The 19119-nt window shown below is 44.0% G+C and overlaps 1 protein-coding gene across 2 annotated transcripts in view; it reads right to left on the bottom strand.

Annotated features, from left to right (window-relative positions):
* PARD3B (par-3 family cell polarity regulator beta) overlaps positions 1–19119 on the bottom strand; it is a 599449-nt gene that overhangs the window by 52580 nt on the left and 527750 nt on the right. For both annotated transcript variants that reach the window (XM_081015796.1, XM_081015795.1), the window contains one exon: positions 3485–3564. In XM_081015796.1, the coding sequence (XP_080871922.1) occupies positions 3485–3564 (80 nt within the window). The remainder of the gene's footprint in view (positions 1–3484; positions 3565–19119) is intronic.

Raw genomic sequence — 19119 nt, 5'->3', positions numbered from 1 at the left:
TTAGAGCCATTGATTTGAGTGCACCCACTCTGAGCAAAGCACAGTTGAGTAACACCCAATCTCTTTTAAGAGAACAACACTTTCTTGTAAAAATATACTGACAGGATTACTTGAGTAAAAACATGGGCGGCCAGGAAAATAGGGAGAAGTGTGGAGGCACACTGCCATTTAGCAGACGCCAGATCTTTGAACAGTTTTGTAGGACTGCTCAAGGGAGCCAGCAAAGCATCTTTATCCAGAACCCATCCTTCTCAAGGTGAAGTACTAAGTACTTAGTACTTCTGAAGTACTAAGACAGGGATAGCAGACGTGGTGTCATGTAGATATGGGCCACAACTCCAATTGTAGCCCCAGACAGTTTAGCGAATTGTCAGGGATGATGGGAGTTGTAGTCCAATAACATCTGGCAGGCACCATGCTGGCTGTCCGTGTACTAAGAGAAAGGCACCGGTTACATAGAATCACTGAACTGTAGAGCTGCCAGGGAATCAAGAGTCATTTAGTTCAACCCCATGCAACGCAGGAATCACAACTCAAGCATCCATGGCAGGTGCCCATCAAACAGAATAATAGAATCAAAGATTTGTAGAGTTGGAAGGGACAACAAGGACCATATAGGCCAACCCCCTGCAACAACAACAACAACTACAACAACAACAACAATTTATTATTTATACCCCACCCATCTGGCTGGGTCCCCCCAGCCACTCTGGGCGGCTTCCAACAAAACACTAAAATACAATAACCTATTAAACATTAAAAGCTTCCCTAAACAGGGCTGCCTTCAGATGTCTTCTAAAAGTTTGGTAGTTATTTTTCTCTTTGACATCTGGTGGGAGGGCCTTCCACAGGGCGGGCGCCACTACCAAGAAGGCCCTCTGCCTGGTTCCCTGTAACTTGGCTTATCGCAGTGAGGGAACTGCCAGAAGGCCCTCGGAGCTGGACCTCAGTGTCCAGGCAGAACGATGGAGGTGGAGACGCTCCTTCAGGTATACTGGACCGGGGCCGTTTAGGGCTTTAAATACAGGAATCTTTTGCCCAACATGGGGCTCAAACCCACGTCCCTGAGATTAAGAGTCTCATGCTTCACTGACTGAGTCAGGTTTATTAAGGATATTTATCACTTTCCACTACCAAAAGTCCCAAAGTGATTTACAACCAGAAGAAAAACACCACAATGAAAATACATATTGAAACCATAATTGGAATAAAAACATCCAATCCCAAATGCCTGGGAGAAGGAAAATGTATTTTCTTGGTTCCAAAATGATGACCAAGTTGGTGCCAGGCCTCCCTGAGGAGAGGGTTGCTACACGTCAAATGGAAGTATTCCTGACTCAGACAAACCATTGTTTGCTCATCAAGTGGCTAGAATTTCAAAGCATGTGATACAGCCTGAAGAGAAAACATTACTGCCTTCACACTCTGCTTCCAAAGCTGCAGTTACTTCTGTGTCGTCACAAGCAAAGGCTCCTGAAGGAAGCAGGTCCCTTTTAAGGTGGGGACCTCATTCATCACGGGATGCCACTGGCTACCTAGAGGAAACCGGAAACCTACTCAAGGTTTCCTCAGAGATTGCTAGCTGTTAAGCAGCATTCAAGGAATGCTTTCCAGGCCCACTGGGAGCTGTCCGTGGTGCTAACCACATCCTTGCTTGTCCTTTTCCGAGACCTGACCTCCACTTGTTACCTTGTTTGTGGAACCTGCCCCTTGCTAGCCATCCTGGAACTTGAACACACAATCCGTATTCATGTTTGTGGAGTGGACCTGTCTTCCTGGAATTTGACCTGGACTTGGCTGAACTCTGTTCACCAGGCCCTGCCTTGACACAGTGAGCTCAAGAAGCCAGTAGCAGGGATGGGGAGGGAGGAGAACAAATGGCTGCTGACTTGCTCTCCGCATGACCATGGATATGGAGTTAACTACACAGGAAGTTTACAGATACTTGGAGGATGTACTGTGGAGCTGTTACTGCTTAGAGGACAACACATCAATGTGGTGTGTGTCACTGTGATCTCGGGTCAAACCTGATTTTCACGGTTATGTAGCTCTCCAGGGAGTATACGGGGAAAGGAGAAGCAACCCTACAGGTGTGAAAGTCGCAGGTACTACCCAACAGGTGCCTGGTGATGAGTAACACACACTGTGCCTAGGGCATCTTTGGTTCTGATTTTGCAAATCTGAGAAGGAACAGAGTGGTTGTGTAACCTTCCAAAAAGCAGAGTTTTGATTAGGAAGAAGAAAAGTTTGGGTTTGATATCCCGCCTTTCACTCCCTTTAAGGAGTCTCAAAGCGGCTAACATTCTCCTTTCCCTTCCTCCCCCACAACAAACACTCTGTGAGGTGAGTGGGGCAGAGAGACTTCAAAGAAGTGTGACTGGCCCAAGGTCACCCAGCAGCTGCATGTGGAGGAGCGGAGACGCGAACCCGGTTCCCCAGATTACGAGACTACCGCTCTTAACCACTACACCACGCTGGCTCTGATTAGGAATGCAACTCTTCTTCTTCTTAATTAAATTTCTATACTGCCCTTCACCTGAAGATCACAGGTTTACTACACACACCCCATAATCAAGAGAAGTTCTAACAATTCTCCTCACTTCCAATGTTCTTTAGTCATAGAGCAGAGTTACAGCACAATCCTGTGCTCAGAAGTTTGTCCTATTAAGTTCTGTGGCACTTATTCCCAGGTGCCGTATTTTTCGCTCTATAAGACGCACCAGACCACAAGACGCACCTAGCTTTTGAAGGAGGAAAACAAGAAAAAAAATATTCTGAATCTCAGAGGCCAGGACAGCAAGAGGGATCGCTGCACAGTGAAAGCAACGATCCCTCTTGCTGTTCTGGCTTCTGGGATAGCTGCGCAGCCTGCATTCACTCCATAAGACACACACACATTTCCCCTTACTTTTTAGGAGGGAAAAAGTGAGTCTTATAAAGCAAAAAATACGGTAAGTGTGTAAAGGATTGCAGCCTTAGTGTATTGGGAGAAAGAAACCAGAAACCAAGTCCTTTTCACTCACCTCTGAAGCCACAAACTGCTGCACTGCTGAACTTTTCACAGCACAATTCTGTCATTGCTAGCTATGGTTTTTTTTTCATTGTAAATTCTGTCTCAGGCTCTGCTAAGACCTGCTATAACTCTTGTGGAATAAGCTCCCTCTATGTCATATTCTTCTTCGGCAGATCATGACTCTTGCTGACATGTTCATTGAGAGAGACTTTACTCTTCCTCCCCCCCCCCCCCAAATTGGCTGGCTAAATTATTAACACAGCTATAAAGATGGCACTAAATCATTGGCAGAAGGGCAGCACGACAAAATTGCAGCATAATCTCTCATTTCGTTGCCAGATGTCTGTTTGATGCAGATTTTGCTAAACAGTGCGACAATAGCAGAAAACCCGCCTGTGTGTGCCTGTGTGTGCTTATACATGTATGTATATACAAGAGAGTGAGAGTATGTAAATCTAAAACAGAAGTTACCTGGGTAAGGAGGCATATTGTCTTTCTCGTCCCTCAAACTGGAGATGGTGCGAAGTTCCATCTGGAGTTTTTCCAGGCACCTGTGGAGAAGAGCATAATTAGAGATGACGATCAATTATTCAACCCAGTTACTGACAATGTTTCTCAAAATGATAATCAGAGAACAAATGAGGCGCCAGCATGCCAAAATCAACAAAGAAAAAACGCTGAGGCTCAAGGGGAACCCCACATTAATCTTACCACTATTATTAACGTTAAATATATACATAGGACAAAAGAGTGCTTGTTTTCCTTGTTTTGCCATTCTTTCTGCAATCCAGAAGAGATGCTGTCGATTTGTACATAACATGGGGCAACAGAAAAAGATGTTCTCCATCCTACAGTCCATAAAAAAATAAGAAAAAGAATCAAGAATAATATTGTATGAAGTGAAAGCAGCCATTGTTCATTCTGGACCATCTTAGGCCCAAGATAGCTGCTGTATTTTTTGCTCTATAAGATGCACCCGACCATAAGACGCACCTAGTTTTAGAGGAGGAGAACAAGAAAAAAAAATATTCTCTCCCTCTCTGCGCAGCGCCCCTTCAGCGAAGCGTCAGGAGAAACGGAGCCCCTTCCATTTCTCCTCCCGCTTCCCTGAAGGGGCGCTGCGCAGAGAAGGAAAGCTGCACAGTGCCTCTCCAGCGAAGCAAAGCCAGGAGAGAAAGAGGGATCGGTGCGCGCCAACCCCTCTTGCTCTCCTGGCTTCAGCGAAAGCAACACGAAGCCTCTGGAGCACAGCGGGAGCTCCCTCTGTGCTCCGGAGGCTTCACGTTGCTATCGCTGAAGCCAAGGAGCCTGCATTCGCTCCATAAGATGCACACACATTTCCCCTTACTTTTTAGGAGGGGAAAAGTGCGTCTTATAAAGCGAAAAATACAGTATATCTGAACTGTGATGCACGCCACCAGTAGGGTGCACAAGTCTCTCCAACTCAGTTCTCCAATTTACAAATGGGAATATTGTAGGGGTGACAACATAAAGGAATGTTAAAATATTTTGCACCCCCCAAAGTATACTGGGAAGGAATAATCATAACTGAAATAGCTCAGAACCCACATCTGCTTTCACTTTCCATCTCCTTATCGCTCCCATTTTTTTACAAGGCAGCAGCAGCCTCCAGCGGTATAGCTACAACTATGGTTTGTCAACTCAGACGCAATGAAAACCATACGTTAGCACACACCATGGTTTGAAAACCCTTTTCTAGCCATCATTTCTGATTCTGGTTTGCTGGCTGATCTCAAAGCATGACCTGTCAATTCAGCATTCTCAACTGTGGGTGGACATGCTATCTAAACTGAGCCAATTGCCTTATTAATGTGAATAAAATTTGGGCTCTTGATCACTACCTCCCTCCCCGCCCCTCGCCAGGGCCACAACGACACAAGCTTTTGCTTCCATTTTAAGTTAATGGCAGTTACTTGTTATGGCTGAACCCAGATGTTATTTATTTATTGACATATTAATAGCCCACCTTTCCCTGCAAAGATCTCAGGACAAAGAACAGTGAAATTACACTTCGAAACGCCAATCTACAACACGTTAAGTGCAGAATAAAATTCACATTTCAATCAATCATCAAAATGCAAATGCCTACAAATTCTAGCTGAACATTAAAACTTTCCAAAGGCCGGAGTGATTTAGTCATGCTTTCTCCTGGCATGTAAATGGGAAAGAGAGAGCGAGAGTTGACGGAGAAGACCCTCTCAGATCACTGCATGATGTTTGACACCTGATGGCAGAATGCAAGTCTGAGCCTCCCTAGCTGATCTTAACACACCCAGGCAGGACTATATTTAGAGAGGCATTCAAGCTTTTAAAGCCCCGGGTCATTCGGGACTTGATAAGTCATCACCAATACATTGAGTCAACCTCAAGGGCAGTTCTCCACAGAGCATGTTTCCTACATTTATAACTTGCCATGGGACACTCGACTGAATGCATGTGATTCCCAGGTAACCACTCCATTTGAAACCATGGCATACAATATTGGTTTGGCTCCTTACGCCTGCTTTTGCCAACCTGGTACTCTCCAGAAGTTGTTGGATTCTGACTTTATCAGCCCCAGCGGCATGGCTAAGGCTGATGGGAGCTGTAGCCAAAAAATAAATAAATCAAAAAATCTGGAGGGCACCAGGTTGGGGGAAAGCTGTCCTAAATCACAGTTAATAAAAATGAACGATGATTTCAAGCATTGACATAAGGATAAACCATGGTTAATTTAAAATATAGGTGAGGTATACAAGAGGACCAGAGATACAATAACAATTGGAATAAATTTATTGAATATATAAAGGAGAACAACAAAGATATTAAGACACTAGCAGGACTGGAATAACACCTCCAATGTAAAACAGTAAAGTTATGACAATAATATACTCAAAAAGTATGTGATGTATATACCAGCGGTCGGGAGGGAGGGAAGTCAGGACTGGCAGAGTCAAAGGGATTATAATGTGACAATAAGGATTGTTGGAAAAAGAATTACATGTTGAAAACAATAAAAATTTATTTGAAAAATAAAATAAAATATATGTGAGGTATGAGCAGAGGCTTATGCATGTAACACTAAACCATAGTTTGCCATTACGACTGAACGAGATCAATGTCTGCTGATGACTCAAAGTATTAAGAGGCTTCTTCAAATGTACTTGTAATTCTCTAGCAAATGCAGGAGCTGCTGTGGCTGGATTCCCTGTTTCATACATTAGCATGTGTTCCTATCCTGCTACCGCTTGAATCAGCAATTTTTTTAAAGCAATGTACTAAGAGGCCATCTGAAATATTTTTTCTATTACTTCCACTCCTTGCTCCAGCGCAGATTAATGGAAGAGAAAGGGGACAGGATTTAATGTCTTCTCGAAACATTGTTAACAATTTATGTAAACTTATTTTTATATTGTGTTCATTTTGTCTCTGCATATAATGCATAATGCGCACACAATCTAAAATTAGCATGTTCTTCAGGATTCTACGATTCTACAGGACTTCTTTCAGTCCTGCAATTTATGCATAGAGTGTCAAGTTTTGCTGAAGACGAGTAAAAGCTGCTGTGACAGAAAGGCTGTGTGAAACAAAATGCACAAAGGTTTGTTCCTCTGTACAGTGGTACCTCGGGTTAAGTACTTAATTCGTTCCGGAGGTCCGTTCTTAACCTGAAACTGTTCTTAACCTGAAGCACCACTTTAGCTAATAAGGCCTCCTGCTGCTGCCGGAGCACGATTTCTGTTCTCATCCTGAAGCAAAGTTCTTAACCGGAGGTTATTTCCGGGTTAGCGGAGTCTGTAACCTGAAGCGTATGTAACCCGAGGTACCACTGTATGCAAATGTTTTGCGCATAAACTCTCCGGAGCACGTTTCCCTGGACAACACCCCAACTTGACCAATATTATTATATTAAAGCAGTGCTTCCCAAACTTTGGGTCAAACCCGTGGGGGGAAAACAGCCCTAAGACACTGGGGCTGCCCTATTTCTCTGAGCGTGCTTATGTGTTCACAAACAACGTTCATTCACAATGGTGAACTTGATTATGAGCAAAGTACAACAAAGCCCTGATTTGGCTCACAAACCAGAACCTGACATGAGGTGTATAGCACATATCAAACTCTGCTTGACAGCTGACATCATGTGACATCACAGGAAGTCCTACCCCATGATGGTTGCATCACTATGACACCACAGGAAGTCCTCCCCTGTCAAACAGAGTTTGGACGCGGGTGGCGCTGTGGGTAAAACCTCAGCGCCTAGGACTTGCTGATCGCATGGTCGGCGGTTCGAATCCCCGCGGCGGGGTGAGCTCCCGTCGTTCGGTCCCAGCTCCTGCCCACCTAGCAGTTCGAAAGCACAATTAAGTGCAAGTAGATAAATAGGTACCGCTTTATAGCGGGAAGGTAAACGGCGTTTCCGTGTGCTGCGCTGGTGCTGGCTCGCCAGAGCAGCTTCGTCATGCTGGCCACGTGATCCGGAAGTGTCTCCGGACAGCGCTGGCCCCCGGCCTCTTAAGTGAGATGGGCGCACAACCTTAGAGTTGGACACGACTGGCCCGTACGGGCAGGGGTACCTTTACCTTTACCTTTTATACATCTAATATTCCTGCTGGTTCCTGCTCTGGGCCGTTTTCGTTTTGAAAAACAAATCTGGCCTGTAAAAACTTGTTGGCTTGGTCTAACATCTGCTCTAATTTTCCACCATTCTCCAGAACGCTACTGTGGAAAATTTAGAATGGTATCCTGCAGCCTTCCTGCACTGCTTGGAGAATAGCTGCTTGAGGATAGTTGTGTTATGCTGAAGCTTGTTTTTTGCCTTTGTGATAAAAATTACTATAATTGTAACATCTTTTAAAATATATATAATTAATTGTTATTATTTTTCATAGGTTTCGGAAACATGTGTTTAGCCATATATAGAAGAAAAGCAAGACGGTGCAAAATTCAAATCAAAACTACCAAGAACGGTACCGAAAGAGACATCCAATTCTGGTCCATGCAGAAGTCACTTCTAGCATAGAAATAAAAGCAAAAGCTTCAGAAAAAAATGAAGTTTCATAACAACCATAAATTGGGAGTATACCTGAGGGACTTCCCTTTTGTTTCTGAAACATTTGGATAGGTAACATATGTGTCTCTGTGTTTATTTCTTTTGGCTAAACACAGTTTACAGGAAAGTATTTCTATTAAAGCTGTCTGCCATACCCTCTTGTACCATAATATCAGAGTAGCTGCTTTAAGGACCTTCTGAAATGCGGCTAATGTCATCCATGCTACTACGAATAGATAGCTAATCGAAGCTTTATCTGTCAGCTCAATATTGTCATTCATGAACAAATATAGCAAAGCAAATCCAGGAGTCTTCTTAAACAGATCGGTGGGTGATTTTGATTATTTCTCCAAATATATGATCCCAGAACACTGACAACTTGGGACACATCCACCAGATATGTTTATAGCTACCGCTATCTCATCATCTTGACATCACCTTGCCAACAAAGGTCCATATAGTGAAAGCCATGGTTTTCCCAGTAGTGATGTATGGAAGTGAAAGCTGGACCATAAAGAAGGCTGATCGCCGAAGAATTGATGCTTTTGAATTATGGTGCTGGAGGAGACTCTTGAGAGTCCCACGGACTGCAAGAAGATCAAACGCATCCATTCTTAAGGAAATTATCCCTGAGTGCTCACTGGAAGGACAGATCGTGAAGCTGAGGCTCCAATACTTTGGCCACCTCATGAGAAGAGAAGACTCCCTGGAAAAGACCCTGATGTTGGGAAAGATGGAGGGTACAAGGAGAAGGGGACAAGATGGTTGGACAGTGTTCTCGAAGCTACCAACATGAGTCTGACCAAACTGTGGGAGGTAGTGGAAGACAGGAGTGCCTGGCGTGCTCTGGTCCAGGGGGTCACGAAGAGTCGGACACGACTAAATGACTAAACAACAACAAACAACAACATCCCATAATCAGGTTACCTGAACATCCCTATGAATACATAATAATTTTACTGGGGTTAAGATACCATTTTTGCATGGTTTTCAACATTAATTCTAAAATACTAGTAGAGGTGGATTTGTATGAAAGCGTTTCCCATGTTTTCATGCATGTCTTTCAGCTGTATTTGCCACATATCACACCACAGAGGTTGTGCTGCAGTGTAGAAATGTCACAGTCAAAACAGATGATGTTGCTTAAAACTGCCTAACTTTATTGTAAAACTTGGGCTGACTCTGCAGGGAAATAAGTGGTGTGAGTCTCGATACTAATGCTTCCCTTTTGTCTTTTCCACACCTGAAAGTCTGCCCGTATGATAGTGTGTTGGTGAGTTAAACTAGATTTAATATACTTTTTCCACATATGGACGGGCTAGAGGCTGGAAACCTTAAATCAACTAGACCCACTGACCTTCCTGCCTGTCCCGGATAAAGGATAACAAATGTCTCATCTGGTACGCCTCATAATAATTTACAGTAATTGCAATATCTGAAGAAAATGTTTTGAGAAATGGAACAATAGGAAGACTCTCTGTTGCAAATTTTCCACGGCGCTTTAGAAAAATGCTCAGAGTTCCGGATTCTTCAATGCAGTATATTTATTGTGAGCTATATATACAAGTCAGAGCCTAGGACTTGCTGATCAGAAGGTCGGCGGTTCGAATCCCCGCGATGGGGTGAGCTCCTGTTGCTCGGTCCCTGCTCCTGCCAACCTAGCAGTTCGAAAGCAAGTCAAAGTGCAAGTAGATAAATAGGTACCGCTCCGGCGGGAAGGTAAACGGCGTTTCCGTGCACTGCTCTGGTTCGCCGGAAGCGGCTTAGTCATGTTGGCACATGACCTGGAAGCTGTACACCGGCTCCCTAGACCAATAAAGCGAGATGAGCACCGCAACCCCAGAGTTGGCCACGACTGGACATAATGGTCAGGGGTCCCTTTACCTTTACCTATATGTACAAATATCTACAGGCTATAATACACGAGCAGTTCATACAGTCAAACAGAGTAACTGGCTGCACCTTAAGGCAAATAGGAAGACCTCTAAGTCTCTCTCTCTCTGACCACACTCCTCTACACCACCCACTTACTGCTGGACAGGTTTCCCTTTTAAACCGATGAGAGCCAATCAACTGACAGCACATTATTACTGAGTCATTCTGACCCAGCACTTCCATAGAAAGTATTGCAGGCTGATTGCATCAGCCAGTTGCATCATCCAGCAAACTCAAGCCTGCAGACTTACTATCTCACACAGCATTCTGTGAATCCTGACAGTCTCTGCTAGCCAAATTCCCAAAGAACTGAGATGGAAGGCTGAGGCTCTGCTGCTTACACACAAGTCCAGGGCAACAATGACCAGGGAGGGGAGCATCTTTTCTCCTTGTAGAACAGCCTTTCTCAACCTGTGGGTCCCCAGATGTTGTTGAACTACAACTCCCATCACCCCTACCTAGCAAGGCCAGAGCTCAGGGATGATGGGAGTTGTAGTCCAACAACATCTGGGGACCCACAGGTTGAGAACCGCTGTTGTAGAACTTGCAAGGAAGTTCCATCAAGGTACATTCCTATATGTGAGGCTGCAAAGAGCCCAGGAAATAGAGGTGTAAGAGAAGAAGCTTGGGACCTCCTTCCTCAGAAGTCTCCGAGACAAAAAGGCATCAGGATTAGGGGTAACAGAGTTATCAAACCTTTGCTCCGATTCAGTCAGTCTTGTTATCCAAGCCACATTCCATCCATTCATTTAATTCCTTGCATTTCACAATTCCCAGCAGCCATGGCTGTTGCTTTGGAGATATGCAACCAAGAGGTGCATTCACGAACCTGCATTTCAGGACCTTGTGATGTTCCATCTTTGAATTTATGGTCATGTCATGGAACGATGACACCAGAAGGCATGACAGTAGGAGTTTGTTAAGAAATCTGATTGCATTCTACAGGGCTTGGACAAGCGCGATGGAGTTACAATGGAGTTATTCTTTCACTCTAAAAAGTAATCGTGCTTGCTTATTGTATTCATGGCACACTCCACACATCCAAAGCTCTCCAAGGAGTGTTTAGGAGTCCTTTATCGCTTTGATGATCAAGGTGTACTCCACCATGAGATGACACTATTTTTATACCATTATTTATTATCCATCATTTTGAGAAGAAGATCAGGGTGGCTTACATTATACCCTCACAACAGCCTGTGACACGGGTTAGAATAATAGAGTTGTGAGGGACTCTGTGGATCATCTAGTCCGGGGGTGTGAAAACTTTTTCCACTGTCCCTCAGACCTTGTGGGAGGCCAGACTATTTGGGGGGGGGGGCGGGGAAATGAATGAATTCCTATGCCCCATAAGAAGAAGAAGAAGAGTTTGGATTTGATCTCCCGCCTTTCACTCCCTTTAAGGAGTCTCAAAGCGGCTAACATTCTCCTTTCCCTTCCTCCCCCACAACAAACACTCTGTGAGGTGAGTGGGGCTGAGAGACTTCAAAGAAGTGTGACTGGCCCAAGGTCACCCAGCAGTTGCATGTGGAGGAGCGGAGACTCAAACCCGGTTCCCCAGATTACGAGACTACCGCTCTTAACCACTACACCACACGGGCTAATAACCCAGATAAGCATTTTAAATAAAAGCACACCTTCTACTCATGTAAAAACACCAGGCAGGCTTCACAAATAACCCAGATATGCATTTTAAATAAAAGCACACCTTCTACTCATGTAAAAACACCAGGCAGGCTCCACAAATAACCCAGAGATGCATTTTAAATAAAAGCACACATTCTACTCATGTAAAAACACGCTGATTCCCGGACAGTCTGCAGTCTGGATTTAGAGGGCGATTGGTCCGGATCCGGCCCGCGGGCCTTAGTTTGCCTACCCATGATCTAGTCCAACCCCCTGCAATGCTGGCATATGCAGCTGTCCGTTCCGGGAATCGAACTTGCAACCTTGGTGTTTATCAGCACCACGGTCTAACCAACTAAGCTGTCTGAGCTACCAAGCCATTCAGTGAGCTGAGCAGACAAATGGCTGAGCAGACATTTAAACCCAGGTCTCACAAACTGATGTCCGGCACAATATCCACTGCACCAGAAAGTAGCCTTTTAGTCTTTTCAGATGTGGAGTCCATCCTTCACCCCAACCTGCTACTAGTTATCTAGTTTTCAGTTGTTATTATAGAAGCCCAACTTTCTGCTGCCTTTCTCCTTCATTTCCCACCATCTTCCCACTGTATACCATGTTTCCCATATTCTTTAAGAAAAAAACCCTAAGGGACTTAAAAGAAAAGGAACAGTTGTGCACCTGGTGTGACCCAACCCAAGGTTGTCTCACAACACAGCTTTGGGTCCCCAACCCTCTAGCTTATTGTATTGTATGTATGTATGTATGTATGTGTGTGTGTGTGTGTGTGTATATATATATATATATATATATATATATATATATATATATACCGCCCATCTGGCTGGGTTTCCTCAGCCACTCTGGGCGGCTTCCAACAGAACACTAAAATACAATAACCTATTAAACATTAAAAGCTTCCCTAAACAGGGCTGCCTTTAGATGTCTTCTAAAAGTCTGGTAGTTGTTGTTCTCTTTGACATCTGCTGGGAAGGCGTTCCACAGGGAGGGCGCCACTACCAAGAAGGCCCTCTGCCTGGTTCCCTGTAACTTGCCTTCTTGCAGTGAGGGAACCGCCAGAAGGCCCTCGGCGCTGGACCTCAGTGTCTGGGCAGAACGATGGGGGTGGAGACGCTCCTTCAGGTATACTGGACCGAGGCCGTTTAAGGCTTTAAAGGTCAGCACCAACACTTTGAATTGTGCTCAGAAACGTATTTATTATATGTATATGCCACCTTTATCTTTCAAGGAGCTCAAAGTGGTTCTCTTCTTCCCCATTTCATCCTCACAACGACCTTGTGAGGTAGGTTAGCTTTAGTGAGATGGTGAATGGCCTAAAGTCAGCCAGTGACCTTCATGGCCGAGTGGGGATTTGAACCCTTGGTGTCTCAGGTCACAGTCCAACACTCTAACCATTACACCACACTGTACTCCAATGCGCTGCACCTCGCTGGCTCTGTGTTTGAACATAATCTTGACTGAGATTCAGAAAATCAGCTTCATCCTTTGCCTTTTTCTTTCTTCTTCAGTTTTTTCACCAGGAAAACAACAGGTGTTTCAGGGAGGGAACAACAACGATAAACGCCATCGCTGCTCCTTGCCGCCACACTTGTAATTTAAGCAGTTAAAATGACTTTAAATAAATGGGAACTCTGGTGACAGACCAGCCTGGAATACTGTACTTATTATTGTTTTGTGGGAAAATGAAACGAGTCTATACTCTTGGAGCCAAGGAAATAGAAAATAAATACTGCTATCTGCTTGATCAGGAATGCCCAATTAATAACATGCCGCTTCGAGCGATCTGCAAGGAAAAGGATCTCCAAAGCCACTAATTACAGATTCTAAAGCCGAACAGTCGTTTGAGGATGATGGTGATGAGTTCTCAAATCCACCAAGAATAAGAAGTCCATTAGTGTACAGAAACACTAAAAAACAGCTATGAATTCATGGTTGTTTACTGAGGCAAGCCCACACAGCTGCCTTGCAAGGGAAAAAGTACTTGCATTACATGTGTGCCTTGTAATAGGCTGTACCATCCAATTTCTGATTGTTTCTTTCAGAGGAAAAAGAAGGGATGGAAGGAGGGGAAAATATCCCCCTGCCAGTTCTGTTTGTGTATGTGCTCTGAGATACAGTTGCCATAGAAACTGATTGTGGATACAGCCTTACCAAATTTGGCTCTGCAAGGCTGATAGATTCTTTAGTGAGGGTGAACTGGGAAGTGAGCTCAAAGAGCAGACTAAGGTTCAGCGTCTCTCATTATTAGAGGCTCAGCTAAGCCCTTCTACCCCTCACCATCTGTCTAGACACAAGTTGAGATGTTACGCCGGCGAATCAGGAGTGAAGGAGAGACTATCTGACCTGATAGAGGACGGGGAAAACACACAATACCGTATTTTTTGCTCTATAACACGCACCAGACCATAACACACACGTAGTTTTTAGAGGAGGAAAACAAGAAAAAAAATATTCTAAACAAAATAGTGGATATATGATTTTTGTGGTTCATGCTGTGGCCACAGACATGTGATCTGACAGTGAGTTTGGAGTAGCCCAATGCAAAAATCCTGAGGATCCATGTGGATCCATGCTTTGTAACCATGGAGGAGGGAAGAAAGGGGAACCATGGATCCTCTGCTCATGACTGCAGCAGATCCCCCCCGCCACCCATAGGCATTCGCTCCATAACACGCACAGACATTTCCCCTTACTTTCTAGGAGGAAAAAAGTGAGTGTTATGGTGCAAAAAATACAGTAACTTAGGGAACCGGGAGCGCCTGTCAAGTCAGGCTGCCATTATAGCTACTTGTGCTGGTAACTGATTTTTACGTGGGGCCTTCTTACCAAAACAATTTTATCTTTGAGGTAGAGGTCACCCATGCAAGAGATATTAGCATAATGAGTTTAGGAGATCTCGTGTCGTTTTCTGAAAACTTTCCCTTCCTTGCCTGATTCAAACCACAACTAAACCGTCCTTTGTTGCAATTTCCCTGCGAAATGCTGGGCGTATTTTACAGAAGGTCCCACTTCAGGTTGATAAACCCCAGGAGAGAAGTGTGGCTAATATGAAATATCATTTGTGGAACTTTTAAGTATTTTAATTTTTACAATCTCTTACTGCTCTCATCATCATAACTGCAGTGTTATTCCAAAGAGCCTGTTTTTTTTAAAAAAGCAACAAACTGATTCCCCCCCACCCCAAACAGCCAAACAGTTCCTGCTGAAAGTGAATCTTAGCGGATGTAAAGATACTATTCCCATTTGTACAGAATGCAGCAGAAACATTAGGCATGGGAAGTTTACACTGACACACTTGACTGGATTCGAAATAAAGCAGTTATCTCAGGAAAATGGGTTGGGCTCCTCTGGGGAGAACACAGCAAAAGTCTGGGTCTGCTACAAAACCTGCTCTCATGTTTTTATTTATTTCTTTGCTCAGCTCTTGCAAACCAGTGGTTCCAAAGTATTTGAATCTAAGTGGAACTAAAGGTGCTCAAACCCAGGTAAAGGTAAAGGGACCCCTGACCATTAGGTCCAGTCGTGACCGACTCTGGGGTTGCGGCGCTCAGCTCGCTTTATTGGCCGAGGGAGCTGGCGTACAGCTTCTGGGTCATGTGGCCAGCATGACTAAGCCGCTTCTGGCGAACCAGAGCAGCGCACGGAAACGCCGTTTACCTTCCCGCCGGAGCGGTACCTATTTATCTACTTGCACTTTGACGTGCTTTCGAACTGCTAGGTTGGCGGGAGCAGAGACCGAGCAACGGGAGCTCACACCATGTACTTAAAATGATTTGTGGATCAGACTAGAAAACACAAGGATTGATGAGAACTTAGGGTAATGGGTGAGAGCGGAAGGGACCTCAAGAGTCGTCTAGTCCAGGCATAGGCTAACTCGGCCCTCTAGATGTTATGGGACTACAACTCCCATATTCCCTGACCACTGGTCCTGTTAGCTAGGGATGATGGGAGTTGTAGTCCCAAAACATCTGGAGGGCTGAGTTTGCTCCTCCAGGTGATCACAGTGATCCATTTGGGATGTATTGGTGAATGCAGTCCTTAAGGAAACCTGGGCCTATGTTACTCAGGGCTTTGTACAGTGACACAAGAACCCAGTTTGGTTCTAACACTAGCTGTTCCAGGACACAGTCATTTAGGATATCTAGAAGCATCTTAAAAAGCAGACAGAAGCAGAGACATCACCTTGCCAACAAAGGTCCGTATAGTTAAAGCCATGGTTTTCCCAGTAGTGATGTATGGAAGTGAGAGCTGGACCATAAAGAAGGCTGATCGCTGAATAATTAATGCTTTTGGATTATGGTGCTGGAGGAGACTCTTGAGAGGCCCAATGGACTGCAAGAAGATCAAACCTCTCCATTCTTAAGGAAATCAGCCCTGAGTGCTCACTGGAAGGACAGATCGTGAAGCTGAGGCTCCAATACTTTGGCCACCTCATGAGAAGAGAAGATTCCCTGGAAAAGACCCTGATGTTGGGAAAGATGGAGGGCACAAGGAGAAGGGGACAACAGAGGATGAGATGGTTGGACAGTGTTCTCGAGCTACCAACATGAGTTTGACCAAACTGTGGGAGGCAGTGGAAGACAGGAGTGCCTGACGTGCTCTGGTCCATGGGGCCACGATGAGTCGGACACAACTAAACGACTAAACAACAACAACAACAACAACAAAGAAGGTTTACTTCTTTGTCATGCATAGAACACATATGTAGCCGGTGTATGTTGCCGCTGCACACGTGGAAGAACGCATTTGTGGTAGAAATAAGAATCTATCTGGACGCACTCCAACACATAAGCTTTTGCAGATGAATTTATTACCTTGGTGGGCAAACTTCTTAGGGCACTAAGCTCCCCGAAGCAAGGTAGCTATAATATCTCGCTATAAGCCCAACATTCTGCTTCAGTTCAAATAATTATTGGTTGTTGCCCTGGATTCTGCAAAAGCAGAAAAGAAGGACCCACAGGTGGCAGACAATGCCACAGGCAAAATGATTAGGATTAGCATTCAGATCCGGCAGGGTGATAACTGCTAGCCTCTCAAGCCAGGCCAACTTGTTTTCTGCATGATTAATACTACTCCTCTTGCTGTCTGAGTCTCATTTCAGCCCTGCAGCCATTTTCAGCCGCCGCCAGCTTTATTATTGGGGCACTAAGACTTTTTTTTTGGGGGGGATAAAAATTGCTGCTTTTTGGGGGGGGGGTGAGGAGGGGAAGATGCAGTGATGCCTCGACACCATTTAAAGATAATAAAATAAGAATAATAAAATGGCAATTGAGCCGAAGCAGATATTGAACAAGTAAGAAGGGAAGAAGAAGTGAGTGGACAATCAGTCTTGCCCTTGCTTTGTGATGACGAACAAGAGAGAAACTAGTAAGGTGTGGGAATCATAGAATCATAGAATTATAGAGTTGGAAGAGACCACAAGGGCCATCGAGTCCAACCCCCTGCCAAGCAGGAAACACCATCAGAGCACTCCTGACATATGGTTGTCAAGCCTCTGCTTAAAGACCTCCAAAGAAGGAGACTCCACCACACTCCTTGGCAGCAAATTCCACTGTCGAACAGCTCTTACTGTCAGGAAGTTCTTCCTAATGTTTAGGTGGAATCTTCTTTCTTGTAGTTTGGATCCATTGCTCCGTGTCCGCTTCTCTGGAGCAGCAGAAAACAACCTTTCTCCCTCCTCTATGTGACATCCTTTTATATATTTGAACATGGCTATCATATCACCCCTTAGCCTCCTCTTCTCCAGAAGTCGCGGAATGCAAGATTCTCGCAATTCCCCCCCCTTAAAAGGTGAGGGAATCAGAAATGGATCTCCACTGCACATTATATAATTCAATCCAAGAGAAATGGAGCGAAATAAAAGGGAGGGAGGGAGATAGAGAGATGCAGGTGAGAAATGTAAGCTATGGCCCTGTCAACTGTGATAACTATACAGTGCTTTAGCTGAGGCCTGTAATAAGAGCAGGTGATAGTCTGGCTGCAAATAATATCTCGCTGCCTGACAATTCCCTCTATGAAATCTTCCCAGAGGGAAAGGGAAAAATACCCACCCAATACAAATGTATGAGAGAAACGACCTGGAGGCTAGTGGAGCAATGAAGCATATCAACAGAGGAGGAATGCAAAAAAATATTATGGTGCAACGGCAGCAAGATCACTGAGAGAAAGCCCACCCATGGAGGTTCCTTCTAAATTATTTTTTTTTGAGGGGGGGGGTGCAAGCTAATTTGAGTCAGATTGTGTTGACGTTCATTTGAAACTGTTGAGACGTAGGTAAACCTAACATTTTCAGAACTGAGTCACTGCAGAACCAGGCTATTGGGGGGGGGGTGTGTGGTCATTAATTGTTCACATTTGTACATTGATTTGTGGGAAGATAATCCTGCTGACCATTTAGCTGGCACAGTCAAGTTTCGCAGCACTGTACACCAAGGAGCATGGATAAGTTGCAGGGTTGATGATTTTTTTTAAAAAAACAAATAATTTTTAAAAATCAGATTTTAAAAATTTAAATCGGGTTTTTAAGAAAGATTTAAATCAGATTTTTAAAATAAAATGCTTTTGGAGGGAAAATCTTTCTAAAGATAAGTTTTCTATTTGAGTGACATTATAGTCCAAAGGCTATTCATCAGGAAATAAGGATTTGTTTTAAGTTTTTCATGTGTGCTAAAACTCAGTCCAAGTTTTTTTTTTTTTAAAAATCATTTAAACACATCAGTTAACAAACATGGATACACATGCTATAATGTTATTGTTTTAGTTAAATAAATTGTTTAAATTGTTATTAAGGAAACGATTATTTTTCTCCTTCCAATAAAGTACAGCAGAAAAGTTGTCCAAATATGAACAATAATTTCATAATTACCTGTCTTTGTATTTCTAATAGTATAACCAAATCAGTAATTTTTTGATATAACTGTAAAAACTACAGTGGTACCTCGGGTTAAGTACTTAATTCGTTCCAGAGGTCCATACTTAACCTGAAACTGTTCTTAACCTGAAGCACCACTTTAGCTAATGGGGCCTCCTGCTGTTGCCGTGCTGCCGGAGCACAATTTCTGTTCTCATCCTGAAGCAAAGTTCTTAACCTGAAGCACTATTTCTGGGTTAGCAGAGTCTCTAACCTGAAGCGTATGTAACCTGAAGCATATGTAACCCGAGGTACCACTGTACTCTGGAAATTTATTATTCCAAAAATGAAATCTTCATCTGGTTGTAAATATTAAGATGATACCAGCAAGAATGAGTCTTTCTGTAAAAAAGAAGATGATTTAAATCAAGTTTTACTGACTATTGATTTAAATCGGTTTGATTTAAATCAAATCCACCCTGGTAAGGTGGTAATTTCAGTGGTTTCTGCACATACATATCAGGCAAGGAGACATGATGTCCTTGATCTACAGAGAAACTGTGGTGAAAATGATGTTTCTGCGGCATTTATATCAGGGTAGCTGCCACACGCCCTTGTCTTGTGCTAAAG

Source organism: Podarcis pityusensis (assembly GCF_964106645.2).
Source record: "Podarcis pityusensis genome assembly, chromosome: 1".
Lineage (NCBI taxonomy): Eukaryota > Metazoa > Chordata > Lepidosauria > Squamata > Lacertidae > Podarcis > Podarcis pityusensis.
The sequence above is the reverse complement of the archived record's forward strand: the minus strand, read 5'-3'. Positions and strand labels throughout refer to the sequence as shown.